The sequence below is a fragment of the Moschus berezovskii genome, chromosome 3 (genome assembly GCF_049115385.1).
Source record: "Moschus berezovskii isolate FMDL1 chromosome 3, NW_MosBer_1.0, whole genome shotgun sequence".
NCBI lineage: Eukaryota > Metazoa > Chordata > Mammalia > Artiodactyla > Moschidae > Moschus > Moschus berezovskii.
The window spans coordinates 39,559,919-39,585,377 of NC_142462.1; the positions used below are offsets into that span (position 1 = coordinate 39,559,919).

The 25,459-nt window shown below is 41.2% G+C and overlaps 1 protein-coding gene across 1 annotated transcript in view; it reads right to left on the bottom strand.

Moving 5' to 3' along the window:
- LOC129552314 (ATP-dependent translocase ABCB1) overlaps window positions 1–25,137 on the bottom strand; it is a 115,293-nt gene extending 90,156 nt beyond the window's left edge. The window contains exons 1-2 of the mRNA XM_055420594.2: window positions 25,070–25,137; window positions 17,718–17,778 (exon numbers count right to left, since the gene is read on the bottom strand). Coding sequence (XP_055276569.2) covers window positions 17,718–17,778; window positions 25,070–25,137 — 129 coding nt within the window. The remainder of the gene's footprint in view (window positions 1–17,717; window positions 17,779–25,069) is intronic.
- Window positions 25,138–25,459: the final 322 nt, after the last annotated feature.

The window sequence follows — 25,459 nt, forward strand, 5'->3', positions numbered from 1 at the left end:
CAATATAACATCCGGCTAAAGACTAGTAGGGGGGCACTCTTTCTGCCCCCTTCTGATGTCTATGTCAGAAGCTTTCTATCTCATTTATTCTTTAATAAAACTTTATTACACAAAAGCTCTGAGTGATTAAGCCTCATCATTGGCCCCAGATTGAATTCCTCTCCTCTGGAGGCCAAGAATTCCAGCATCTTTCATGGCTCAGCAACAAACTTTCAATTTGGGGGCAGTAGTAACACTGCTGAATAGGACAAGAGCCTCAGGGCAATGTCCCACCTCTGTCATTTACTCAAAAGGAAACTTTGGAGGGGAAAAAAAATCTTTTAATAACCTTGATCTTCAGTTTCTACATTTATAAAATGAGGAAAATACTCGTATACAGAAAGTTTCATATAGCTATTATGAGGCTAAACATGGTACTTCATAATAGAAATGTTTATTAGGCATATGATATAATACTAACATACAATATAAATACAATATAAAACCGATGGTACTGTCATCGGTTTTAGAAATATAAGATTCTTCAGGAGCTTACAGTGAGGGATCAAGTAGACAAAAAAAAAGTAACACAGGATGAAATGTAAGAAAGTGAAAGTGAAGTCGCTCACACATGTCCGACTCTTTGGGACCCTGTGGACTGTAGCCTACCAGGCTCCTCTGTCCATGGGATTCTCCAGGCAAGAACACTGGGGTAGGTTTCCATTTCCTTCTTCAGGGAAATGTAAGACAGAAGTTTATTTACAATTAGAGCCCTTTAAATACTAGGAAATGAAAACTGTTTGGTCAGATACAGGGAAGAGAGAGGGGATGAACCAGAACCACACAGGAGACAGGGTGATCAGTAAAAGTCAAGGGGTGGACTTCCCAGGGCAAAGAAGTAGAAGGCGCTGGTAGGGGAGAGGCTTAGGTAATATCCAGCAGGCAAGATGGCGAACATGATCTTACCATGGTACCTGGCTGGAGGCCAAAGTCAATGATTTAATTCATTCATGCATGCATTCATTCAACATTCGAAAAATATTTATTAAGCACCTAGTAAGGATCAAGCATGGTTCTAGGTACTAGCAACAGTGACTAAGAGAAGGTATCTCTCCTCATAAAGCTTATATTTTACTAATATGCAAATAATTAAAGAGAAAATAGACATATTCAACATTCATTCACAATATTCAACATTCATTCAGTATGTAAGTCCCTATTAAAGTTCAGGCACTGTTCTAGGCACCTGGAGCACAGCAATGAGGAAAACACACCAACCCCTCTGCCCTCAAGGAGCTTAGATTCAAGTAGAAGATGAAACATAAACAAGAAACCAGACAGTGGTTAATTATTCAGGAGAAATATCACACGGAGTGAGGTTCACGGTGACAAGTAGCTGGCTCAGATTGGTAGGGCAGGGAAAGTCGCTATGAAAAGGCAACATCTGAGCCGAGTCATCAGTGATAGGAAGGAAAAAGTCATGTGACAATCTAGGAACTGAGGATTCCAGCAGAAAGAACAAACACAAAGATCTTGGGGTGACCTGACCTTTTCTTGTGACTTCAGACCATTGTCCAAGGACCAGAGAATGTTCTAAGGTTAATGGATCACCTGGTGTTTTTCACCTTGATCAGTTTCTGATTGTCCTGTCATGGGTTTGGGTGTTTCATGGCCTTCAGGTCAATGGGACATGGAGGCATTCTCTTTGAATGTTAAGAAACTGGAACAGCCAGTATGGTTAAAGATTACTGGAGTGAAATGCTTATGTGAAAAATAAGTGGGGATTGGAATTAGATTTTTTGAAGAAGAAACTGAGGCTTTTTTTTCTTTTGACCCTACACTGACTACATAATATTTTTCTACCTCATTAGGACCAAGATGGCCATGAATCTGACCTCCATCAGACCTGAGTCTCATCATGTGTTGATTTTAGTGTATTATTGATGTAGGGGATAGATGGGCTCCAGATTAGACATTTATAACTGGCCTTCTGTTTGCATTTCATGGGACATGAAGTGGGCTTCAGGCTGGATGCTTACAACTGTTAGCATTTCTGAGAAGAGATAGGTGGCTTCAGCCTAGGTATTTACACCCAGCCTCCTATCTGCCCTCTGAAATGAAAGTAACAAATGAGAGCAAATAGCCAGTGTTTGTCTCTTGCAAACACCGTAAGGTAATAGTCATGGCAAGGATGAACAGGGGGCGAAAGCCTGTGTGAATAAAGGATTAAGATATCTCTGCTCCCCAGACTTTTGGGACAAGGGAGACACTGCATATGCACAGAAAGGCTTCTTGTGGGTCAAACTCAAGACATAATGCCAGGCCATAATGAGCCTTGCTCCTCCCAGAAGCCTTCACTTCACAATCCATCTTGGCTGAGGGGTGAGTGTGCACCCAGGGAAGGGTCGCGGGGTAGGTCAGGCATGGGAAAAGAAGCCAGATAAGTGGGCTGAGGAAGACAAAGACCCGGAGGAACTGCCCTAAAGGACTTGGCTGCCTCTTCACTGCGCTCCTGCTCGCTGGGGGGTATGCCCACACCCTTTCTCTGCCTTGCTTCTATCTTAACAAACCATTTCTCTGTGTGCTCTCCCCTCTGTTGTTATGCTATGTCTCTAATAATAAATTTTATATCTGCATTTACAAAAATAAAAAAAGATCCTGGGATAAATACAAGCCCTGTGTGTTTCAAGGACCAGACATGATGATCACTGTGGCCAGAAGAAGGTGAAGGAGACCTGACTGATGTGAAATTAGAGATGAGAGGGAGGTCAGGTTATAGATGGCCTTTGATGGCCAGAGGAGGGAGTTTGTTTTCATGCTAAACCTCCCATCTGAGTGTAAAAGGAAGGCCTTCCTTGGAGGGTTTTCAGGCAGGAACTGAGGTGACTTGATGTGACTACTGTGGGTAGGATAATTGTAGAAGAGCTAACGTGGAGGAAGGGGACTACGAGGTAGACAGTGGTTGACAGAACCAAGTCCGGAACAGGAGTGGGAGGCAGAACAGTGCCCCACCTCCAGAGCTTGACCACATCCTAACTGCAGGAACCTGTGAATAGGCTTCCTTACACGATATAAAGGACTTTGCAGACATTAAGGATACTGAGATGGGGAAATTATCCTGGGTTATCCAAGTGGGCTCATTGTCATCATAAGGGTCCTTATAAGAGGGAGCCAGGGGGATCAGAGTCAGTAGTAGGAGAAATGATGAGTGAAGTAAGGAAGGGGCCAGGAGTCCAGGAAGGCAGGACGCTTGTAGAAGCTGAAAAAGGAGGGAAACCGTCCCTCCTGGAGCCACGAGGAGAATCCAGACCTGATGGCACCTTGACTTTAGCCCAGTGAGACTTGGAGGCCCAGAACTATACGACGATACATTTGTGTTGTTTTAAGCCACTAAGCTAGCGGTACTTTGTTCCAGCAGCAATAGAAAATAAATACTCAAAGTCAAAAAAAAGGATACTAAGGAAGAATGGCCAAGCAAGAAGGATCAGAAGTAGTGGCACGGAGCAGGGGGAAGAGGTTCATCTGAGTTTGCAACAGCAGAGATGGGAGTTCACCCAGATGATAAACCAAAGGTCTTTGTTCATAATGTAATTTACTAAAGGAAGGTAGGGATGAAGGCTGTTGGAACTGAAGAGGTAAAAAAGTGTGGCACCTAGGAGACGTTAACAAGGTGACCAAAATAAAAGAATGAGGCGAGCACAGGTGAACAAAGGAGAAGCAATCAAATGCCAAGGTTCTCAATGGAGAAGCAGAAGTGACTAGAAATCAGTAGAAGGTATATCGCTGCCAACGGAGAGAAGGTATTATAACTGTGCAGAATGAAACAAATACGAAAGGAGTTCTGCATGAAAATGATTTAGAAATGGCCATGTGAAACCAGAGAAATGCCAACAATACCACTGACTCCAAGGATTCGGGTGGGGGAGCTCTAAGTTCACAGGCAAAGGTGACACAAGAAAAGAACCAGAGAACTGGGAGGAAAACGAGCAGACTCTGGCATCACAGAAGCAAACAGGAGGAATGAATATGGTGAACAGCGTCAAGTGCTCCTTAAAAGTCAGCAGAGACTGTCCACTGAATTCGGTGAGTGGCGGAGACAGAGCCAAATTAGAATGTAAGAAGTGATTTGGAGATGAAACAGACAGAAAGCAAAGTCACCTCCTATTTGTGAAGCAAGCTAGAAGAGGCTTAGTGAAATAAAGGAGGGCATTGGTAAAATTAAAGATAGGTGACATGTAAATACCAATCGGAAAGATCCAGTTGAGAGGGAGAGATGGAGGATACAGAAGAGAAAGGACAATAATAATAATGTAAGGTCCTTGAGAAAGTAGAGGATACAGGAGCCAAAGCACAGTGTGCAAGAAGGTGACTGAAGAACCAAATGCTTCCTGTGTTATAACAGGAGGGAAGGAGGAAGCAATTGACCTGGGTACCGGTGTGTTTGTAGACTGGGAGAGAAGAGCTGAGCAGCTTCTGTCAGGTGGCTTCCATTTGGCTTGTGAAATTAAAAAAAAAAAAGAAGTCATCCACGAAGAGCTGGGGCTTGTGGGGAGACGTGGGAAATTTGTAAAGGGCTTAACATGCTCATCAAGAAGAGGAAGAGTAATATTTCTGTGTGGGATACACGCTGCCATGAGGTTTTTCTCCAGCACCCATCAGATGTTCAGGCACCAAGAAAGCAGAAGGTCGATCTGTCTGGGCTGGGCTTGACAAGTGACAGGTGAAAGGAAGTCTTCAGCTCAGGCAAGAGCATAACCAAAGTGACGATCATTGCTCTAAGGTGGTAAGAGAAGGGAAACAAGAAGGGGCTGATGGGAAATTGACAGGTCAGGGGACTCAGGATCCAAGGGAAACGGTGAGCAGATTGGAGACAGAGGAGTAGCTGGCTAGTTCTAACTGCTTCATAAAGGCACTTTGGATGGAGAACAGTTTCAAATAACAAAATCTAGGATCTAAGTGTGTGCATGGTGGCTGGAATAAAGGGGAAGGAAAGAGCGGTTATCCTTATGACACCACAGAAGTCACCCAAGACAGCAGGAGCACCAGGGGCGGAGAGGGAGACACTGAGCCAGATGGTAAAGCCTCCAGTGAAGAATGACCAGGTGGCCACAAGGGAACTGCATCAAAGAACCTTTCAATTCCAAGCAAATAAAAACTTAACCAATCATATACTATCATAAATGATTAAAGCTGTTAAAGGCTCTGGCTCTAGTGTAAGCAAGGCAACCCACTCCAGTATTCCTGCCTGGAGAATCCCATGGACAGAGGAACCTGGCGGGCTATAGTCCATGGGGTCACAAAAGAGTTGGGCACGACTGAGTGACTGAACAACAACAAAATGTTGCAACAAAGCCTGATAGAAAATAAAAGGCCCGTAGAAAAAATTTGAATCTATTTCTTACCTCTTTGTCATCATTTTCTCAAGACTGCTAAAAAAAAAGTCTTCTACTAGAAAAAAGTTAACAGGGTGTACAGAAAACAGTTAACATTGCAAGCCTGAGACTGCATTCAAGGTTAGCCCTTGGCTGGCATCTAGAATTTGGATTTTGGGAAGAGTAACCATCACCCTAACTGATAGAAGTGGCTGAATGATTTGTACAAACAACGTGCTTTATGCTGACAGTCTGCCTTCCTTCTGTGAGTCTGGAATTTTGGTACATGCTGTGCCTACATCATCAGCTCCCAGTCAGAAACCCTCGGGCACCAAGTCTCTACTGAGCTTCCCGGACAGCATTTCACACAATGAGTTGGCACAACTCATTGCTGGAGGAATCAAGTCGACTCCACTGAAGAGGACACTGGACGCTTCTCTTGGACCTTCCCCTCCTTTCTTTTCCCACTGCTGATTTTGCTTTCTGTCCTCTTGCTGTAATAAATCTTAGCCATGAGTATGGCAATAAGCTGAGTCCTATGAATACCCCCAAGTAAATCATCCAACCTGGGGTTCTTGGAAACTCCCAACACACATGAGTTTTTACCCTAGCTGGCAATTTTTATTAATCAGCAATGCTAACAGCACCAGCATTTTACTGTCAAACATTCTTAATATGTCCCTGTCTATATAGGTTTTATACACAAGTTCAGTTGTCTGTGTCATCTCCTTTAAGAGAAAGGCATGGGGAAAAGCCACATAAATATTTAGTATAGCTTTCCATCAAAAAGCTAAGAATATATTCCTTCCTTCCTATGCCAACCTGAGCACTATGATTTACAGTGTGAATTTCTCAGGTCTGAACCTTGGCCCTGACCAGTATTTCTGGTCAAGTTAGTAAGTCTCCCCTCCCTTTCATCTACAAAATTAGAACAATAATAGTATCTATCCCCAAGGGAGTTGTCAAGATTAGATGCATTCACATAGAAAGTATTTATTGCAACCCATGGCATAAAAAGCCATATTGTGTTGTAATTATTACCTAGCCTTCAAACTCCAGATTTTTATTCTTTGGAGGCCTGAATTGGTTTAATAGTCTTACCTCTATATATTAGGTCTGTTAAATTTTCTAAAACATAAGACTAATTTTTTAAACTTACATATAAAAAAACGAAATTACAGAGGGGCGGTCCAAAGATGGAGGAATAGGATGGGGAGACCACTTTCTCCTCAAAATATTCATGAAAGAACATTTGAATGCTGAGCAAATTCCACAAAACAACTTCTGAATGCTGGCAGAGGACATTAGGCACCCAGAAAGGCAGCCCATTGTCTTCGAAAGGAGGTAGGAAAAAATATAAAAGATAAAAAGAGAAACAAAAGAGGTAGGGATGGAAATCCATCCCGGGAAGGGAGTCTTAAAAAAGAGAGAAGTTTCCAAACACCAGGAAACACTCTCACTGGCGAGTCTGTGCAAGCCTTGGAACCTCAGAAGGCAACATAACTGGCAGGAAAAATAAATAAATTAAAACCCTAACGGCAACTCCCAGCGGAGAAGCAGTGCAGAGGCTCGCATCCGCCACTAGCAAGCAGGGACTGGACAGGGAGGCGCAGGCTGTACTGCTTAGGGTAAGGACCAGGCCTGAATGCCCCAAGGGCAATCTGAGGGAACTAACTTGAGATAGCAACCCAGACTGGGGGATAGCTATCCTGTGAAAAGCCCTAACCAAAAATACCACCAGGCCTGCTCACAGAACAAAGGACTGAGCAAAGCTAGCCAGCTATGGACTCGCCCATCCCCCACAGGAGACAGGTAGGGGAGGGCAGCCAGAGCCAGAAGGGGGCGATCCTGGCCCCAGAGAGGCATCCGCTACCAAACTGCAAGCAGGCTTCCTTGCTAACCAAGATTTCTTGGGATTCTGGACGGTTGACTTCTGTCGGGTGGTTCACAGCCAGAGATCAACTCCCCAGAAGAGACACACGGCACACCTGACAAGGCGCGCCCTGTTGTACACCCAGAAAAGCGAGCAGCTGGGATGGGGGAGGAGATAAGACTCAGCCCCCAACTGGGGGCAACTGCACTCGCAAAGCACCTGGTCACCTGAGCTGCTCAGACCAGGGAAGGGCAAATATTCAGGGCCAACCAAGTCTGCGCCTTTGTGGAGTACCCAAGAATCTGAACCTGAGAGGCTTAGACCTGGGAAATGCATGCAACCCAGGGCCCGCCTCAGACAGTGCCCAGCAGAACAACCTAGAGCCTGAGCAGTGTAGACTGGGAAAGCACACACGCCGTTAGCAGGGGCAAACCCAGTGTGGCGGAGACACTGCAAGCACTTCCCACACATGCCAGTGATATTTGTTTGCAGTGTTCCTCCCTCCCCACAGCACGACTGAACAAGACTAAAAAAGTGACCACCACCGCCCCCTTGTGTCAGGGCGGGAATTAGACACTGAAGAGACCAGCAAACAGAAGAAGCTAAAATAAACGGAGGGAACTGCTTTGGAAGTAACAGGTGCAATAGATTAAAACCCTGCAGTTAGCACCTTCTACATAGGAAGGGGCCTATAGATCTTGAGAAGTATAAGCTGGATCAAGGAACTATCTGGAAATGAACTGACCCCACACTGTCTGCAACAACTCCAGAGAAAGTGCTAGAAATATTTTGACTATTATCATTTTTAATTTTTAAAAAAATTTTGAGTCCTTTATTACTCCTTTAATTTTCATTTTTATAACTTACTATTACTTTGCAAAAAAAGACCCTATTTTTAAAGCAAACTCTATATATATTTTATAATTTTTGTGACTTAGTTTTTTTCTTCAATATTGTATTTTTGAGAATCTAACCTCTAGCCTTGACTAGACGGACCTTTGTTGGCAAAGTAATGTCTCTGATTTTTAATATATTATCAAGGTTGGTCATAACTTTCTTTCCAAGGAGTAAGCGTCTTTTAATTTCATGGCTGCAATCAGCATCTGCAGTGATTTTGGAGCCCAAAAAAATAAAGTCTGACACTGTTTCCACTGTTTTCCCATCTATTTCCCATGAAGTGATGGGACCAGATGCCATGATCTTTGTTTTCTGAATGTTGAGCTTCAAGTCAACCTTTTCACTCTCCTCTTTCACTTTCATCAAGAGGCTTTTGAGTTCCTCTTCACTTTCTGCCTTAAGGATAGTGTCATCAGCATATCTGAGATTATTGATAAATCTCCCAGCAATCTTGATTCCAGCTTGTGCTTCTTCCAGCCCAGCGTTCCTCATGATGTACTCTGCATATAAATAAGCAAGGTGACAATATACAGCCTTGACGCACTCCTTTTCCTATTTGGAACCAGTCTGTTGTTCCATGTACAGTTCTGATTGTTGCTTCCTGACCTGCATACAGGTTTCTCAAGAGGCAGGTCAGGTGGTCTGGGATTCCCATCTCTTTCAGAATTTCCCACAGTTGATTGTGATCCACACAGTCAAAGGCTTTGGCATAGTCAATGAAGCAGAAATAGATGCTCTTCTGGAACTCTCTTGCTTTCTCCATGATCCAGCGGATGTTGGCAATTTGATCTCTCATGCCTCTGCCTTTTCTGAAACCTGCTTGAACATCTGGGAGTTCATGGTTCACATACTGCTGAAGCCTGGCTTGGAGAATTTTGAGCATGACTTTACTAGCGTGTGAGATGAGTGCATTGTGTGGTAGTTTGAGCATTCCTTGGCATTGCCTTTCTTTGCGATTGGAATGAAGACTGACCTTTTCCAGTCCTGTGGCCACTGCTGAGTTTTCCAAATTTGCTGGCATGTTGAGTGCAGCACTTTCACAGCATCATCTTTCATGCTTTTGAACTGTGGTGTTGGAGAAGACTCCTGAGAGTCCCTTGTACTGCAAGGAGATCCAACCAGTCCATTCTAAGGGAGATCGATCCTGGGTGTTCATTGGAAGGACTGATGCTAAAGCTGAAACTGCAATACTTTGGCCACCTCATGCGAAGAGTTGACTCACTGGAAAAGACTCTGATGCTGGGAAAGGTTGGGGGCGGGAGGAGAAGGGGACGACCAAGACTGAGATGGCTGGATGGCATCACCGACTCTGTGGACATGAGTTTGAGTGAACTCCGGGAGTTGGTGATGGACAGGGAGGCCTGGCGTGCTGTGATTCATGGGTTCGTGGAGAGTCGGACACAATTGAGCGACTGAACTGAACTGAACCTCTACTCTAGATTTTTAATCTTTGCTTTTTGGTATTTATTATCAATTTTGTACCTTTAAGAACCCAATCTTCAGTACCCATTTTTACTTGGGAGCGTGACTATTTGGCTTGACTGCTCTCTCCCTCTTTGGACTCTCCTTTTTCTCCCCAGGTCACCTCTATCTCCTCCCTACCCCTTCTCTTCTCTACCCAACTCTGTGACTCTCTTTGTGTGTTCCGGGCTGTGGAGAACACTTAGGGAACTGATTACTGGCTGGATCTGTAGCTCTCCTTTTGATTCCCCCCTTTATCCTCCTGGCCACCTCTATCTCCCTCCCCTGTCGTCTCTTCTCTGTGTGACTCCGTGACCACCTCTGGGGATCCAGGCTGTGGAGAGCACATAGGGAGGTGATTGCTGTCCAGCTTGCTCCCTCCCCTTTTGATTCCCCCTCTTCTCCTGGTCACCTTTATCTCCCTCCTCCCACTTCTCTTCTCCATGTAACTCTGCGTACCTCTCTGGGTGTCCCTCACTGTGGAGAAACTTTTCATCATTAACCTAGATGTTTTATCATTGGTGCTGTATGGATGGAGAAGTCTGGAGGATATTGTAAGAATAAGATTGAAAACCAGAGGCAGGAGGCTTAAGTCCAAATCCTGAGAACACCTGAGAACTCCTGAATCCAGGGAACGTTAATCAACAGGAGCTCATCAAACACCTCCATTCCTACACTGAAACCAAGCACCACGCAAGGGCCAACAAGTTCCAGAGCAAGACATACCATGCTAATTCTCCAGCAACACAGCAACATAGCCCTGAGCTTCAATATACAGGCTGCCCAAAGTCACACCAAACCCAATGACATTTCAAAACTCATTACTGGACACTTCACTGCACTCCAGAGAGAAGAAATCCAGCTCCAACCACCAGAACACCGACACAAGCTTCTCTAACCAGGAAACCTTGAAAAGCCACACATCCAACCCCACCCACAGCAAGGAACCTCCACAATAAAGAGGAACCACAAACTGTGAGAATATGGAAAGGCCACCCCAAACACAGCAATATAAGCAAGATGAAAAGGCAGAGAAATACACAGAAGGTAAAGGAACAGGATCCCATCACTTCATGGGAAATAGATGGGGATACAGTGGAAATAGTGTCAGACTTTGTTTTTCTGGGCTCCAAAATGATTGCAGATGGTGATTGTAGTCATGAAATTAAAAGACACTTACTCCTTGGAAGAAAAGTTATGACCAACCTTGATAATATATTAAAAAGCAGAGACATTACTTTGCCAACAAAGGGCCGTCTATCCCAGGCTATGGTATTTCCAATGGTCATGTATGGACGTGAGAGTTGGACTGTGAAGAAAGCTGATCGCCGAAGAATTGATGCTTTTGAACTGTGGTGCTGGAGAAGACTCTTGAGAGTCCCTTATACTGCAAGGAGATCCAACCAGTCCATTCTAAAGGAGATCAATCCTGGGTGTTCATTGGAAGGACTGATGCTAAAGCTGAAACTCCAAAACTTTGGCCACCTCATGCGACGAGTTGACTCACTGGAAAAGACTCTCATGCTGGGAGGGATTGGGGGCAGGAAGAGAAGGGATGACAGAGAATGAGATGGCTGGATGGCATCACCGACTCTGTGGACATGAGTTTGAGTGAACTCTGGGAGTTGGTGATGGACAGGGAGGCCTGGCGTGCTGCTATTCATGGGGTCACAAAGAGTCGGACATGACTGAGCGACTGAACTGAACTGAAAGGAACAGGATAAGTCCCCACCAAACCAAACAAAAGAGGAAGAGATAGGGAATTTACATGATACAGAATTGTGAATAATGATAGTGAAAATGATCCAAAATCTTGAAAACAAAATGGAGTTACAGATAAATAGCCTAGAGACAAGGATCAAGAAGATGCAAGAAAGGTTTAACAAGGACCTAGAAATAAAAAAGAGTCAATATATAATGAATAATGCAATAAATGAGATATCTGGAGAGAACCAACAGGAGAATAATGGAGGCAGAAGGTAGGATAAGTGAGTTAGAAGATAGAATGGTAGAAATAAATGAAACAGAGAGGAAAAAAGAATTAAATGAGGACAACCTCAGAGACCTCTGGACAATGTTAAACGCCCCAACATTTGAATCATAGGAGTCCCAGAAGAAGACGACTTTTTAATGTAGCATAAAGGTCTTTCTTTTTAGAAAGACCATGAGAAAATACTTGAGGAGATAATAGTTGAAAACGTCCCTAAATTGGGGAGGGAAATAATCACCCAAGTCCAAAAAACCCAGAGAGTCCCAAACAGGATAAACCCAAGGCGAATTATGCCAAGACACACATTAATCAAATTAACAAAGATCAAACACAAAGAACAAATATTAAAAGCCTCAAGGGAAAAACAAAAAATAACACACAAGGGGATCCCCATAAGGATAACAGCTGATCTTTCAATAGAAACTCTTGGCAGGACATACTTAAAGTGATGAAAGAAAAAACCCTACAGCCCAGATTACAGTACCCAACAAGGATCTCATTCAAATAGGAAGGAGAAATCAAAAGCTTTACAGACAAGCAAAAGCTGAGAGAATTCAGCACCACCAAACCAGCTCTCCAACAAATGCTAAAGGAGCTTCTCTAGACAGGAAACACAGAAATGGTGTATAAACTTGAACTCAAAACAATAAAGTAAATGGCAATAGGATCATACTTATCAATAATTACCTTACATGGAAATGGGTTGAATGCCCCAACCAAAAGACAAAGACTGGCTGAATGGATACAAAAACAAGACCCCTATAAATATTTTCTACAAGAGACCCACCTCAAAATGAGGGACACATACAGACTGAAAGTGAAGGGCTGGAAAAAGATATTCCACGCAAATAGAGACCAAAAGAAAGCAGGAGTAGCAATACTCATATCAGATAAAAAAGACTTTAAGACAAAAGTTGTGAAAAGAGACAAAGAAGGACACTACATAATGACCAAAGGATCAATCCAAGAAGATATAACAATTATAAATATATATGCACCCAACATAAGAGCACTGCAATATGTAAGACAAATGCTAACAAGTATGAAAGGGGAAATTAACAATAACACAATAATAGTGGGAGACTTTAATACCCCACTCACACCTATGGATGGATCAACTAAACAGAAAATTAACAAGGAAACACAAACTTTAAATGATACAATAGACCAGCTAGACCTAACAGATATCTATAGGACATTTCACCCCAAAACAATGAATTTCACCTTTTTCTCAAGCGCACACGGAAACTTCTCCAGGATAGATCACATCCTGGGCCATAAATCTAGCCTTGGTAAATTCAAAAAAATTGAAATCATTCCAAGCATCTTTTCTGACCACAATGCAGTAAGATTAGATCTCACTTACAGGAGAAAAACTATTAAAAATTCCCACATATGGAGGCTGAACAAAACGCTGCTGAATAACCAACAAATCACAGAATAAAAAAAGAAATCAAAATATGCATAGAAATGAATGAAAATGAAAACACAACAACCCAAACCTGTGGGATACTGTAAAAGCAATGCATAGGGGAAGGTTCATAGCAATACAGGCTTACCTCAAGAAACAACAAAAAAGTCAACTAAATAACCTAACTCTACACCTAACTAGAAAAGGAAGAAATCAAGAACCCCAGGGTCAGTAGAAGGAAAGAAATCTTAAAAATTAGGGCAGAAATAAATGCAAAAGAAACAAAAGAGACCATAGCAAAAATCAACAAAGCCAAAGGCTGGTTCTTTAAGAAGATATATAAAATTGACAAACCAATAGCCAGACGCATCAAGAAACAAAGGGAGAAAAACCAAATCAATAAAATTAGAAATGAAAATGGAGAGATCAGAACCGACAACACAGAAATACAAAGGACACCTGGGGCAGATTCATGTCAATGTACCGCAAAACCAATACAATAACGTAAAGTAATTAGCCTCCAATTAAAATAAATAAATTAAAAAAAAAACCTAAAAAAAAAAAAAGAGAGAGACTGCTATCAGCAATTAAATGCCAATAAAATAGACAACTTGGAATAAACGGACAAATTCTTAGAAAAGTACAGCTTTCCAAAACTGAACCAGGAAGAAATAGGAAATTTTAACAGACCCATCACAAGCACGGATTTTGAAACTGTAATCAGAAATCTTCCAGCAAACAAAAGCCCTGGACCAGATGGCTTCACAGCTGAATTCTACCAAATTTTTAGAGAAGAGCTAACACATATCCTACTCAAACTCTTCCAGAAAATTGCAAAGGAAGGTAAACTTCCAAACTCATTCTATGAGGCCACCATCACCCTAATACCAAAACCTGACAAAGATGCCACAACAAAAGAAAACTACAGGCCAATATCACTGATGAACATAGATGCAAAAATCCTTAACAAAATTCTAGCAATCAGAATCCAACAACACATTAAAAAGATCATACATCATGACCAAGTGGGCCTTATCCCAGGGATGCAAGGATTCTTCAATGTTCGCAAATCAATCCATGTAATACACCACATTAACAAATTGAAAAATAAAAGCCATATGATTATCTCAGTAGATGCAGAGAAAGCCTTTGACAAAATTCAACCTCCATTTATGATAAAAACCCTCCAGAAAGCAGGAATAGAAGGAACATATCTCAACATAATAAAACCTATATATGACAAACCCACAGCAAACATTATCCTCAATGGTGAAAAATTGAAAGCATTTCCCCTAAAGTCAGGAACAAGACAAGACAAGCATGCCCACTCTCACCACTACTATTCAACATAGTTTTGGAAGGTTTGGCCACAGCAATCAGAGCACAAAAAGAAATAAAATGAATCCAGATTGGAAAAGAAGAAGTAAAACTCTCTCTGTTTGCAGATGACATGATCCTCTACACAGAAAATCCTAAAGACTCCACCAGAAAATTACTAGAGCTAATCAATGAATATAGTAAATTTGCAGGATATAAAATCAACACACAGAAATCCCTTGCATTCCTATACACTAACAATGAGAAAACAGAAAGAGAAATTAAGAAAACAATTCCATTCATCATTGCAACGAAAAGAATAAAATACTTAGGAATATATCTACCTAAAGAAACAAAAGGCCTATCTGTAGAAAATTATAAAGCACTGGTGAAAGAAATCAAAGAGAACACAAATAGAGGGAGAAATATACCGTGTTCATGGTTCGGAGGAATCAATATAGTGAAAATGAGTATACTACCCAAACCAATCTATAGATTCAATGTAATCCCTATCAAGCTACCAATGGTATTTTTCACAGAACTAGAACAAATAATTTCACAATTTGTATGGAAATACAAATAGCCAAAGCAATCTTGAGAAGGAAGAATGGAACTAGAAGAATCAACCCGCCTGACTTCAGGCTCTACTACAAAGCCACAGTCATCAAGACAGTATGATACTGGCACAGAGGCAGAAATATAGATGAATGGAACAAAATAGAAAGCCCAGAGATAAATCCATGCACCTATGGACACCTTATCTTTGACAAAGGAGGCAAGAATATACAATGGAGAAAATAGTCTCTTTAACAAGTGGTACTGGGAAAACTGGTCAACCACTTGTGAAAGAATGAAACTAGAACACTTTCTAACACCTTACACAAAAATAAACTCAAAATGGATTAAAGATCTAAACATAAGACCAGAAACTATAAAACTCCTGGAGGAAAACATAGGCAAAACACTCTCCGACATAAATCACAGCAGGATCCTCCATGACCCACCTCCCAGAATATTGGAAATAAAAGCAAAAATAAACAAATGGGACCTAATTAAAATTAAAAGCTTCTGCACAGCAAAGGAAACTATAAGCAAGGTGAAAAGACAGCCTTCAGAATGGGAGTAAATAACAGCAAATGAAGCAACTGACAAAGGATTAATCTCAAAAATATACAAACAACTCCTGCAGCTCAATTCCGGAAAAATAAACGACCCAATCAAAAAATGGGCCAAAGAACTAAACAGACATTTCTCCAAAGAAGACATACAGATGGCTAACAAACACATGAAAAGATGCTCAACATCACTCATTATCAGAGAAATGCAAATCAAAACCACAATGAGGTATCATTTCACGCCAGTCAGAATGGCTGCTATCCAAAAGTCTACAAGCAATAAATGCTGGAGAGGGTGTGGAGAAAAGGGAACCCTCTTACACTGTTGGTGGGACTGCAAACTAGTACAGCCACTATGGAGAACAGTGTGGAGATTCCTTAAAATACTGGAAATAGAACTTCCATATGATCCAGCAATTGCACTCCTGGGTGTACACACTGAGGAAACCAGAATTGAAAGAAACACATTTACTCCAATGTTCACTGAAGTACTGTTTACAATAGCCAGGACTTGGAAGCAACCTAGATGTCTATCAGGAGACGAACAGATAAGAAAGCTGTGGTACATATACATAATGGAATATTACTCGGCCATTAAAAAGAATACATTTGAATCAGTTCTAATGAGGTGGATGAAACTGGAGCCTATTATACTGACTGAAGTAAGCCAGAAAGAAAAACACCAATACACTATACTAATGCATATATATGGAATTTAGAAAGATGGTAACAATAACCCTATATGTGAGACAGCAAAAGAGACACAGATGTATTGAACAGTCTTTTGGACTCTGTGGGAGAGGGAGAGGGTGGGATGATTTGGGAGAATGGCATTGAAACATGTATATTATCATATGTGAAACAGATCGCCAGCCCAGGTTCGATGCATGAGACAGGGTACTCAGGGCTGGTGCACTGGGATGACCCAGAGGGATGGGATGGGGAGGGAGGTGGGGCAGGTTCAAAATGGGGAACACATGTACACCCATGGTGGATTCATGTCAATGTATGGCAAAACCACTACAATACTGTAAAGTAATTAGCCTCCAATTAAAATAAATAAATTATATATATATATAAATGAAATTACAAAAGACAGAAATATTCTGGTCTCAAAATGACAGAATTGGAAATTAAATCTGGGGAATAACCTATTTTAACATCAAAGCTTCTTTTAACATAAGAATATAAAATAAAATGTAAAACTGTCACTTGGTTATTTGTGAGTATAACTCGAGTACACAGTCTCATTTCCCCAAAATTCCAAGAGAGTAAAGATAGACTCAAAGGTGAAATTTTATCAAGAGCAACTGGAGTGCAAGAAGATGAAGTTCATATAAGATCACTCGAGTATAAAGGGCAGCTCTTTTTTATGCCTGTAACCATACTTAATATTCAATTTTACTAATATTCATATTATAAGATAGCCTACCCCCCCCCACACACTAATTTTACAAGTGTCTGCTGTGTTATGTCTGAATTACAAAGTGTGTACCATAAGACTTAATGGGTTCAGTAAGTTTTCCAGGTTCTAATTGCACAGTTCCCTAAATCTGCATTCTCAGGAGAAAAAACAAAAACGATTACAGGTAGAGAGGGCTCATCAACCAGCCTGTCTTATTCCAAATCTAATTAAAGAAAATCTTCTGAGTGGCCACCATGAAACCAGAAAATAAGACAAAGAAGTATATTAAGGTTTTCAAATTCCAGATTTTCAGTTATTCAGCACAGAAGCATAGTGACAGGTACTAAGCCATAGTAATTAATAACCCATTGCTAACTTCTATTATGAGTGCCTGGGACTTTGACATCAAACCTGCCAGGATTAGAGCTCTTGGAGACAGGGTACCCCAGGTTTTGTTTGAACCACACTCCATGTGGCTGGTTTCCTCTGTTTAGGACTGAGACCACCAATGGAAGAAGTGCTTGCGTAGCTGACATATCACTGGACATATCACTGGTGACATAACTGGTTAGGAGAATACCGAAACCCAGGCCAGGACAGGGGACTCTGGAAGCTCATTGCACACAGCAAGTTTGTGTACAATGCTCATCATTCCCTGAACACAAGCTGAATTAAATGAGTTCATTTTACCTCTTCATTAACATACTCCCCCAGAAAATATTATACCAGATGAAATACCTCTTTTTTAGATCAAGAGAAGTCACAGCACTTTTTCTTTTGTTTTGCTTTGTTTTTATTGGCGTGAGATTGGTTTACAACCTTGTGTTAGTTTCTGCTGTACAAACTGAATCAGCTGTGTGCATATATATATAGAATAGTGAATACATTCAAACTCACCATTGCAAAAGTACTGACAGTTGGTCTCTTTTCCTTCTTCTCATCTTTTTTACTGAAAAACCTAGCAACAGAGTTACATAAAACTTTAAAAACTATGTAAATCTATATTCAATCAACGTAGGGCTTATATTTAGCAACAAACAGGACAAAGAAACATGTCTACAGTGTCATTAAAAAAACAGGTTATAATATGATCCCATTTATAAAGTTCAAGTATGTTTACATACACCTATAAATCTATACACAGGGCTATCACTGGGTGTTGAGATTTCTGTCGAGATTTCAAATTATTTTCTTCCTTGTGCCTTTGGTATTTCCTAATTTTCTGTGATGAATACACAGAGACACACAAATTTGGAATTACAAAAACCAACACTAAAAAAAGAGAGCTTCCGGTCTTTCTTCTACTTAGAGCTCACTCATGCTCCCCAGAGTTAATCCCCTTAATTATCACCTCAGTGATTTTAGCAACAGATAGTCTATCCTTCTATCTACCTAGATATTAGTCCTTACCTCAGGGAGAGTAGTGGCAAACATGCAGGGCATAAAGTGTCCTAAGAAAAAAACATAATTCAATCACTCTCCGTGAGCAAATCTAATTCTGAAAAGATGTCTGGAGCCCTAAATGGGCCATTGTGGCAATACACACAACCTAGAAAAAGCACCATCAAAAAAGATGGTTTCTAAACTGCAAAAAAACAAGCTATCCTCTCGCAGAGAAAGGTCAATTATTTCGAGTGCAGATTCAGAACTCTCTAACCAGTGTTCTACTCTAACTGCCATCCAGCATATGAGCATAACCTCCACATCAGTATTTTCCTATTTATAAAAGAAAGACTATCTCAGAGAAGAAGTACATTATTTTTACACAGCTTTTCAAGTTCAAAAAGTAAATTCATCTGTGTCTTGTTCTTTATGCTAAGCAAGGTCAAAGAGTTGAAGAAACTTCTAAAGAAAAAAAATCCAGAGTCTACTCCATATTTGGCTTTGGAGCAATGTTCCACTACTGAACAACACACAAAATACACAAACATAAGTCTTCAGATTCGGTTCCACCCTATTCCCAGTAAAGGCACGGTTTCAGTACCCCTGGAATCAGGATGACAGGAGAAAAATAGCCATAAAGAATTGGGTTTTAGCTCTAAGCTTTTATTTTTTTATTCCCCAAAACTGCAGCTACTCTGAAGAATTTATAATGTTCCAGATACTGGCTAAGTAAACACTTCCCATACAAGAACTCATTTCATCTTAATCTCTGTGAGGCAGGCACATTTTTATCCTTCCTTTACAAACAAGAGAACTGCAGGTGAGAAGAGTTAACTCACTTGTCCAAGGTCACACAGAAAGAAGCCAAGCTTTCCACGGAGAAGTCTAACTCCCAGACACCAGGCTATCTGGTGCAGTGTCAGACTTCTGACACTGCCCTGCTGGGATCACTGACTGTCACCCCTCTTAGGAGACTCATTTGTCCCCATTCGCTCCAACACAGTGCTGACAAATAGGAAGCTACTTATCCAATCACATTTTAATAAGAATCTTTACAAATACAAATATGCCAAAGGGTACTATTACCCAGGCATTATACCTATTCACTTTATCAGCAAGTCACATATTTCTTTATGACTTTGAATTAGAATATACAATTTAAAAAACAAACTCATAGAAAAAGAAGTGAGATTTGTGGTTTCTAGAGGGGGAAGATGGGATGAGAGAAAGCTGGTCCAAAGCTACCAACTTTCAGTTATAAAAGAGTGCTAGAGATGCAATGTGCCACAAGATGCCTGCAGTTAACACTGCTGTACGATATAGATGAATCAGCTGTTAAGAGGGAGGATCCTAAAAGTTCTCATCACAATAAGAAATATATTTTTTTTAATCTGTAGAAGATGAAGGATGTTGGCTAACTTGTTGTGGTAGTGTATCACAATATTTGTAATTCAAACGACTATGCTTTAAACTTACAAGATATTGAGAGAGTCAATTCCTAGACAGATTGAAGTTCAGGGTCCCCAAGGAGGAGAAAGGGGTGTGGGGCTCTTGAAGGGGAGATAGGGGTCTGTAATACTCAAGGAGGAGAAAAGGACAAACGTTTCTTTCTCTCTACATTCCTTGAAGTCGCTCAGTCGTGTCCGACTCTGTGACCCCATGGACTGCAGCCTACCATGCTCCTTTGTCCATGGGATTTTCCAGGCAAGAGTACTGGAGTGGGTTGCCATCTCCTTCTCCAGAGGATTTTCCCAACCCAGGGATCGAACCTGGGTCTCCTGCATTGTAGGCAGACACTTTACCATCTGAGCCATCAGGGAAGTACATTCCTTCTGCTTCATTGACTATGCCAAAGCCTTTGACTGTGTGGATCACGATAAACTGGAAAATTCTGAAAGAGATGGGAATACCAGACCACCTGACCTGCCTCTTGAGAAACCTGTATGCAGGTCAGGAAGCATCAGTCAGAACTGTACATGGAACAACAGACTGGTTCCAAATAGGAAAAGGAGTACGTCAAGGCTGTATATTGTCACCTTGCTTATTTAACTTATATGCAGAGTACATCATGAGGAACCCTGGGCTGGAAGAAGCACAAGCTGGAATCAAGATTGCCGGGAGAAATATCAATAACCTCAGATATGCAGATGACACCACCCTTATGGCAGAAAGTGAAGAGGAACTCAAAAGCCTCTTGATGAAAGTGAAAGAGGAGAGTGAAAAGGTTGACTTGAAGCTCAACATTCAGAAAACAAAGATCATGGCATCTGGTCCCATCACTTCATGGGAAATAGATGGAAAAACAGTGGAAACGGTGTCAGACTTTATTTTTTTGGGCTTCAAAATCACTGCAGATGCTGATTGCAGCCATGAAATTAAAAGACGCTTACTCCTTGGAAGGAAAGTTATGACCAACCTAGATAGTATATTAAAAAGCAGAGACATTACTTTGCCAACAAAGGTCCGTCTAGTCAAGGCTATGGTTTTTCCCGTGGTCATGTATGGATGTGAGAGTTGGACTGTGAAGAAAGCTGATCGCCGAAGAATTGATGCTTTTGAACTGCGGTGTTGGAGAAGACTCTTGAGAGTCCCTTGGACTGCAAGGAGATCCAACCAGTCTATTCCAAAGGAGATCAATCCCGGGTGTTCATTGGAAGAACTGATGCTAAAGCTGAAACTGCAATACTTTGGCCACCTCATGCGACAAGTTGACTCACTGGAAAAGACTCTGATGCTGGGAAAGGGTGGGGGCGGGAGGAGAAGGGGACGACAGAGAATGAGATGGCTGGATGTCATCACCGACTCTGTGGACATGAGTTTGAGTGAACTCCAGGAGTTGGTGATGGACAGGGAGGCCTGGCATGCTGTGATTCATGGGGTCGCAGAGAGTCGGACACGACTGAGTGACTGAACTGAACTGAGGGATTATACAACAACAATGTATCCGGCCTGAGGACAGTTTCTCCTTCCTGAAAACCTTCTGACTAATCCTGATATCTTAGAATGTATTATGGGAGTGGGTCTGGTAGGATCTTTCTATTGTTAAATTCTAATCTTGTTATCCTAAAATGTAAATTGTGGGAGTGAGTCTGGTAAAATTTTCACAAACTTGAGACATTCTTTTGATTCATTGTAATAGCTGATCGCTGAAGAATTGATGCTTTTGAACTGTGGTGTTGGAGAAGACTCTTGAGAGTCCCTTGGAGTGCAAGGAGATCCAACCAGTCCATTCTAGAGGAGATCAATCCTGGGTGTTCTTTGGAAGGACTGATGCTAAAGCTGAAACTCCAATACTTTGGCCACCTCATGCGACGAGTTGACTCACTGGAAAAAACTCTCATGCTGGGAGCAATTGGGGGTAGGAGGAGATGGGGACGACAGAGAATGAGGTGGCTGGATGGCATCACCGACTCAATGGACATGAGTTTGAGTGAACTCCGGGAGTTGGTGATGGACAGGGAGGCCTGGCGTGCTGTGGTTCATGGGGTCGCTAAGAGTCGGACACGACTGAGCGACTGAACTGAACTGAACTGAACTGAATAACTAATTAAAAGGTATATAACTTCATTGCTAACACTAGCAAGGGGGTACTCTTTCTGCCCTCTTCTGAAGTCTATGTCAGAAGCTTTCTCTGTCTCTTTCATATTTTAATAAAACTTTATTACACAAAAGCTCTGGGCATCTGGCCCCAGATTGAAGTCTCTCCAGAGGCCAAGAATCCCGGGGTCTTTTCGTGGTTCAGCAACAAACTTTCAGTATCATAGGTCAATTATAACTCAATAAAACTGGAAAAATACATAGCTTTATAAAAAACAGATTCACATCAATAATGGTGAGCACAGTTTAATAAGAGTTACTTAACTAAAAAAACAAAATTTCTAGTTTGAAAAAAAAGTTTGTAGACCAATCAACAATAAAATGAAGGAATGTGCAAGCTCAAAAGAAATACTGTTTTCAAAATATGGGCTCTTACAGAAGAATAAATAAGCAAATATCCCACAAATATTTATTGAACACCTTTTTCAAAAACGTTCAAGAGGGAGGGGACATATGTATACCTATTCATGTTGATGTTTGGCAGAAACCAACACAATACTGTAAAGCAACTGTCCTTCAATTAAATTTTTAAAAACTGAGGTATAACTGACACTGTGTTAGTTTCAGGTGTACAAGAGAATGATTTGATATTTGTATATATTGGGAAATCATCACCACGAGTCTAGTTAACATCTGTCACCACACACAGTCACTGAATTTTCTTGTGATGAGAACTTTTAAGAGTTACTCCTAGCAACTTTCAAATATGCAATACAGTGTTATTAACTGGAGTCACACTGCTGTACATTACACCTCCAGGACTTATTTTATAACTGGCACTTTGGACCTTTTGACTCCCTTCACTCGTTTTGTCCCCCTTTCCTCCACCTCTGGAAACCACCAATCTGTCAAACAAATTTCTTTCCTTCCACAAAGCCTTAATACTTCTTATTTCAATGTCCCTAAGTGTTTGTGTCAAAAAATATGTATTTAAGGTACCAAGTTTAAAAACTTAAAAACAAAAAGGGATGTATCTACCTTCCACTCTATATAATCTATTTTATGAAAATTTATTATGAAAACCTTCAAACAAACAAACAAAAAAAGAATACTAATAATGACTACCCATTAAAAATTTAGATTCAATAACTGAACATTTTGACCATATTTTCTTTAATGCATAAGGAAGTTTACATTATAACTGTTAATCGTCAAACTATTTGAAAATAAGTTGCAAAGATCACAGCACTTCACATGTTTTCCTACCATTATCACATACAATAAAATTAACAGCAATTTTGATATCAATCCACATTCAAAATTTCCAAGAATGTTTTCTATAGGTTTTTCCTTTTTAGAACTCTGGTGTAATTAAGGCTCATGAATCATATGTGGTGGTTTTGTTTCTTTGTTGTTGTTTAGTCACTAAGTCGTGTCTGACTCTTTTGCCAGCCCATGGACCGTAGCCCGCCAGGCTCCTCTGTCCATGGCAAGAATACTGGAGTGGATGGGCTACCATTTCCTTCTCCATTTGTCTCTTTACTCTCTTTCAAATCTAGAAATTCTTCTTCCCACCTACCTCCCGCCAAACATTGACTTATTATAGAAATAAAAACAGGTGTCTTATAGAATGTCCCATATCTTGGATATGTCTGTTTCAATCTTTGTCCAAATTGTGCAGTAAGTATGAAATACAGATTTGAGGATGGAGTGTAAAAGAGAATGCAAACTATCTCATTAATAATCCTCATTACATGTAGAAATGATAATAGGTTGAATATACTTGAATCCTTAAAATGTATTTCCAACATTAATTTCACCTGTTTCTTTTTACTTTTTAAAAGTTGCTATTAGAAAATTAATAATTACAAATGTGGTTCGCATCATATTTCTATTGGACAGCATTAGTCTGAAAGCTTGATAAGTTAGATTCACTAAATGATTCTGCAAACATACTTCCTAGGTGGCGTCGTGTCACTAATGCAGTCTATTCCACCAGGAGCCAGGCCAGGTATGATCACTTGGTTAAGGTGGAGAACTGCAGTATCTTTACTGGAAAAATCACATTTTCCTTTTTCCAATTAAGAACTGTGGCTAATGCATAGATTCAACCTTTCTCTGAGTGGTTTAGGACCCATTAACAATCCTTGCCTGAACCAATTATAACAATGCAGGTTTCAACATTTTTCTGTGAAGAAGGTTCTCCCTCTCTCTTTCTCTCTCTCCCCCTTAGTTTTCCTCCTCCTCTCAGAATTTTATTAAAAATTAATTTACTCAGTATTTCACAATCAAGTACAGTCATTATTCTTGTTGATGCTCAAACTGTCCCAGATTTGGGCCAGGGAAAGCCCCTTCAAGCCAGTTCCTGTGTCCTTTTCGATAATCGCCCTCCACCTCTTGTTTTCAGGTACCACAAGATACTCCAAGCTCAGGCTCAGTTGCATTAACCCTTTCTCTATGGGGTGAAGATTCCTTTTTTGTAAGGAACCATACTGAGAAACCAAGGTTAACAATGAGTGTGCTCTTTGCCACTCACGATCCATTTCAATGGACAGAAGACGACCTATTAAAAAACATCATGAAATCACATTCAGATTCAACGTTTTAAAAAGTCTACTTAATGTCCACACTTGTATTTCTTTTCTCTTACACTGAAAAGCTTGGTTTCTAATAACTTTACTACTTTAATTTTACCATTTATTACTAACAAAGAGCTTACTGAGTGAAACTAAAAATTTCCTGTACAGATACTGCAACTGTGATCAAAATTTACTTACGATAATTATTTTTCCTACGTGATTACAGAACCAATTCTATATACAGTCAGGATAATTTTACACCATTCTAATAATTCTTTGGTAGTACACTCGTCTCACAATTACTTCTACCAGAGTCAGATACTCATTGCCTTAAAAAGAAAAAAAAAGAATACTTAAAAGTAGTCGTGGCCTTCTGTTGCATGTTTGTTCTGCGTGCCACAAACATGCAACGTTTATGTGACTGTTTTACCAGAACGAACAGACTGGACCACAAAGCACAACACAAGCAGCGCACGGTTCAGGCTCATGCACGATCAACGTCACACGTAAAGCAGAAGGTTATAAATGAGCCTTGGTCTGTGTGGGACCAGAAAGCTGAGGAAGAAGCTCACCATGCAGACGCTGGGCTCAACTCAAGCCAGCGAACCTCCGCAACTGCCTGCATTTAAGATAAAAAAATAAAACCCATCACCACCACCATCATTAGTTCATTTATTTCAGAGTTGGAGGCCGGAAACAAATCTCCCAAGTTTTTCAAGCCATGTAAGGTATGAAAGTGAAAAAAACTACCTTTTTTTGTCCCTTTTCAAGAAGTTCTTCCCCCCTGCTCTTCCATTGCGGCCGTCTTCAAGATCCATGGCGACCTGAGGAGCAACCACAGCCAATCAGTCAAACGTAAGATCCTCAGAAGGCTAAGGTGAAACTGGACTTTAGTACAGCGCGCCGGGCTGAAGGGCGGAGCGCTCGCCCTGATGCTCCTGTGGCTCGTGGCCGCGAGGGTCGCCGCAGGGACAAGCCTCAGCGCCGGGTATCCAGCCTCCGCACGCCAGCCGAGGGGCAGCGCGGCGGCCCGGCCCCAACTTTGCCCGCGTCCACCGCGGCTCTGCCTCCCGGGTCCCCACGCCACCCACCTGCCCGCGGGCTTGGCGCCCGGCTGCCCGCACAGCGCTGGCTCTGCGG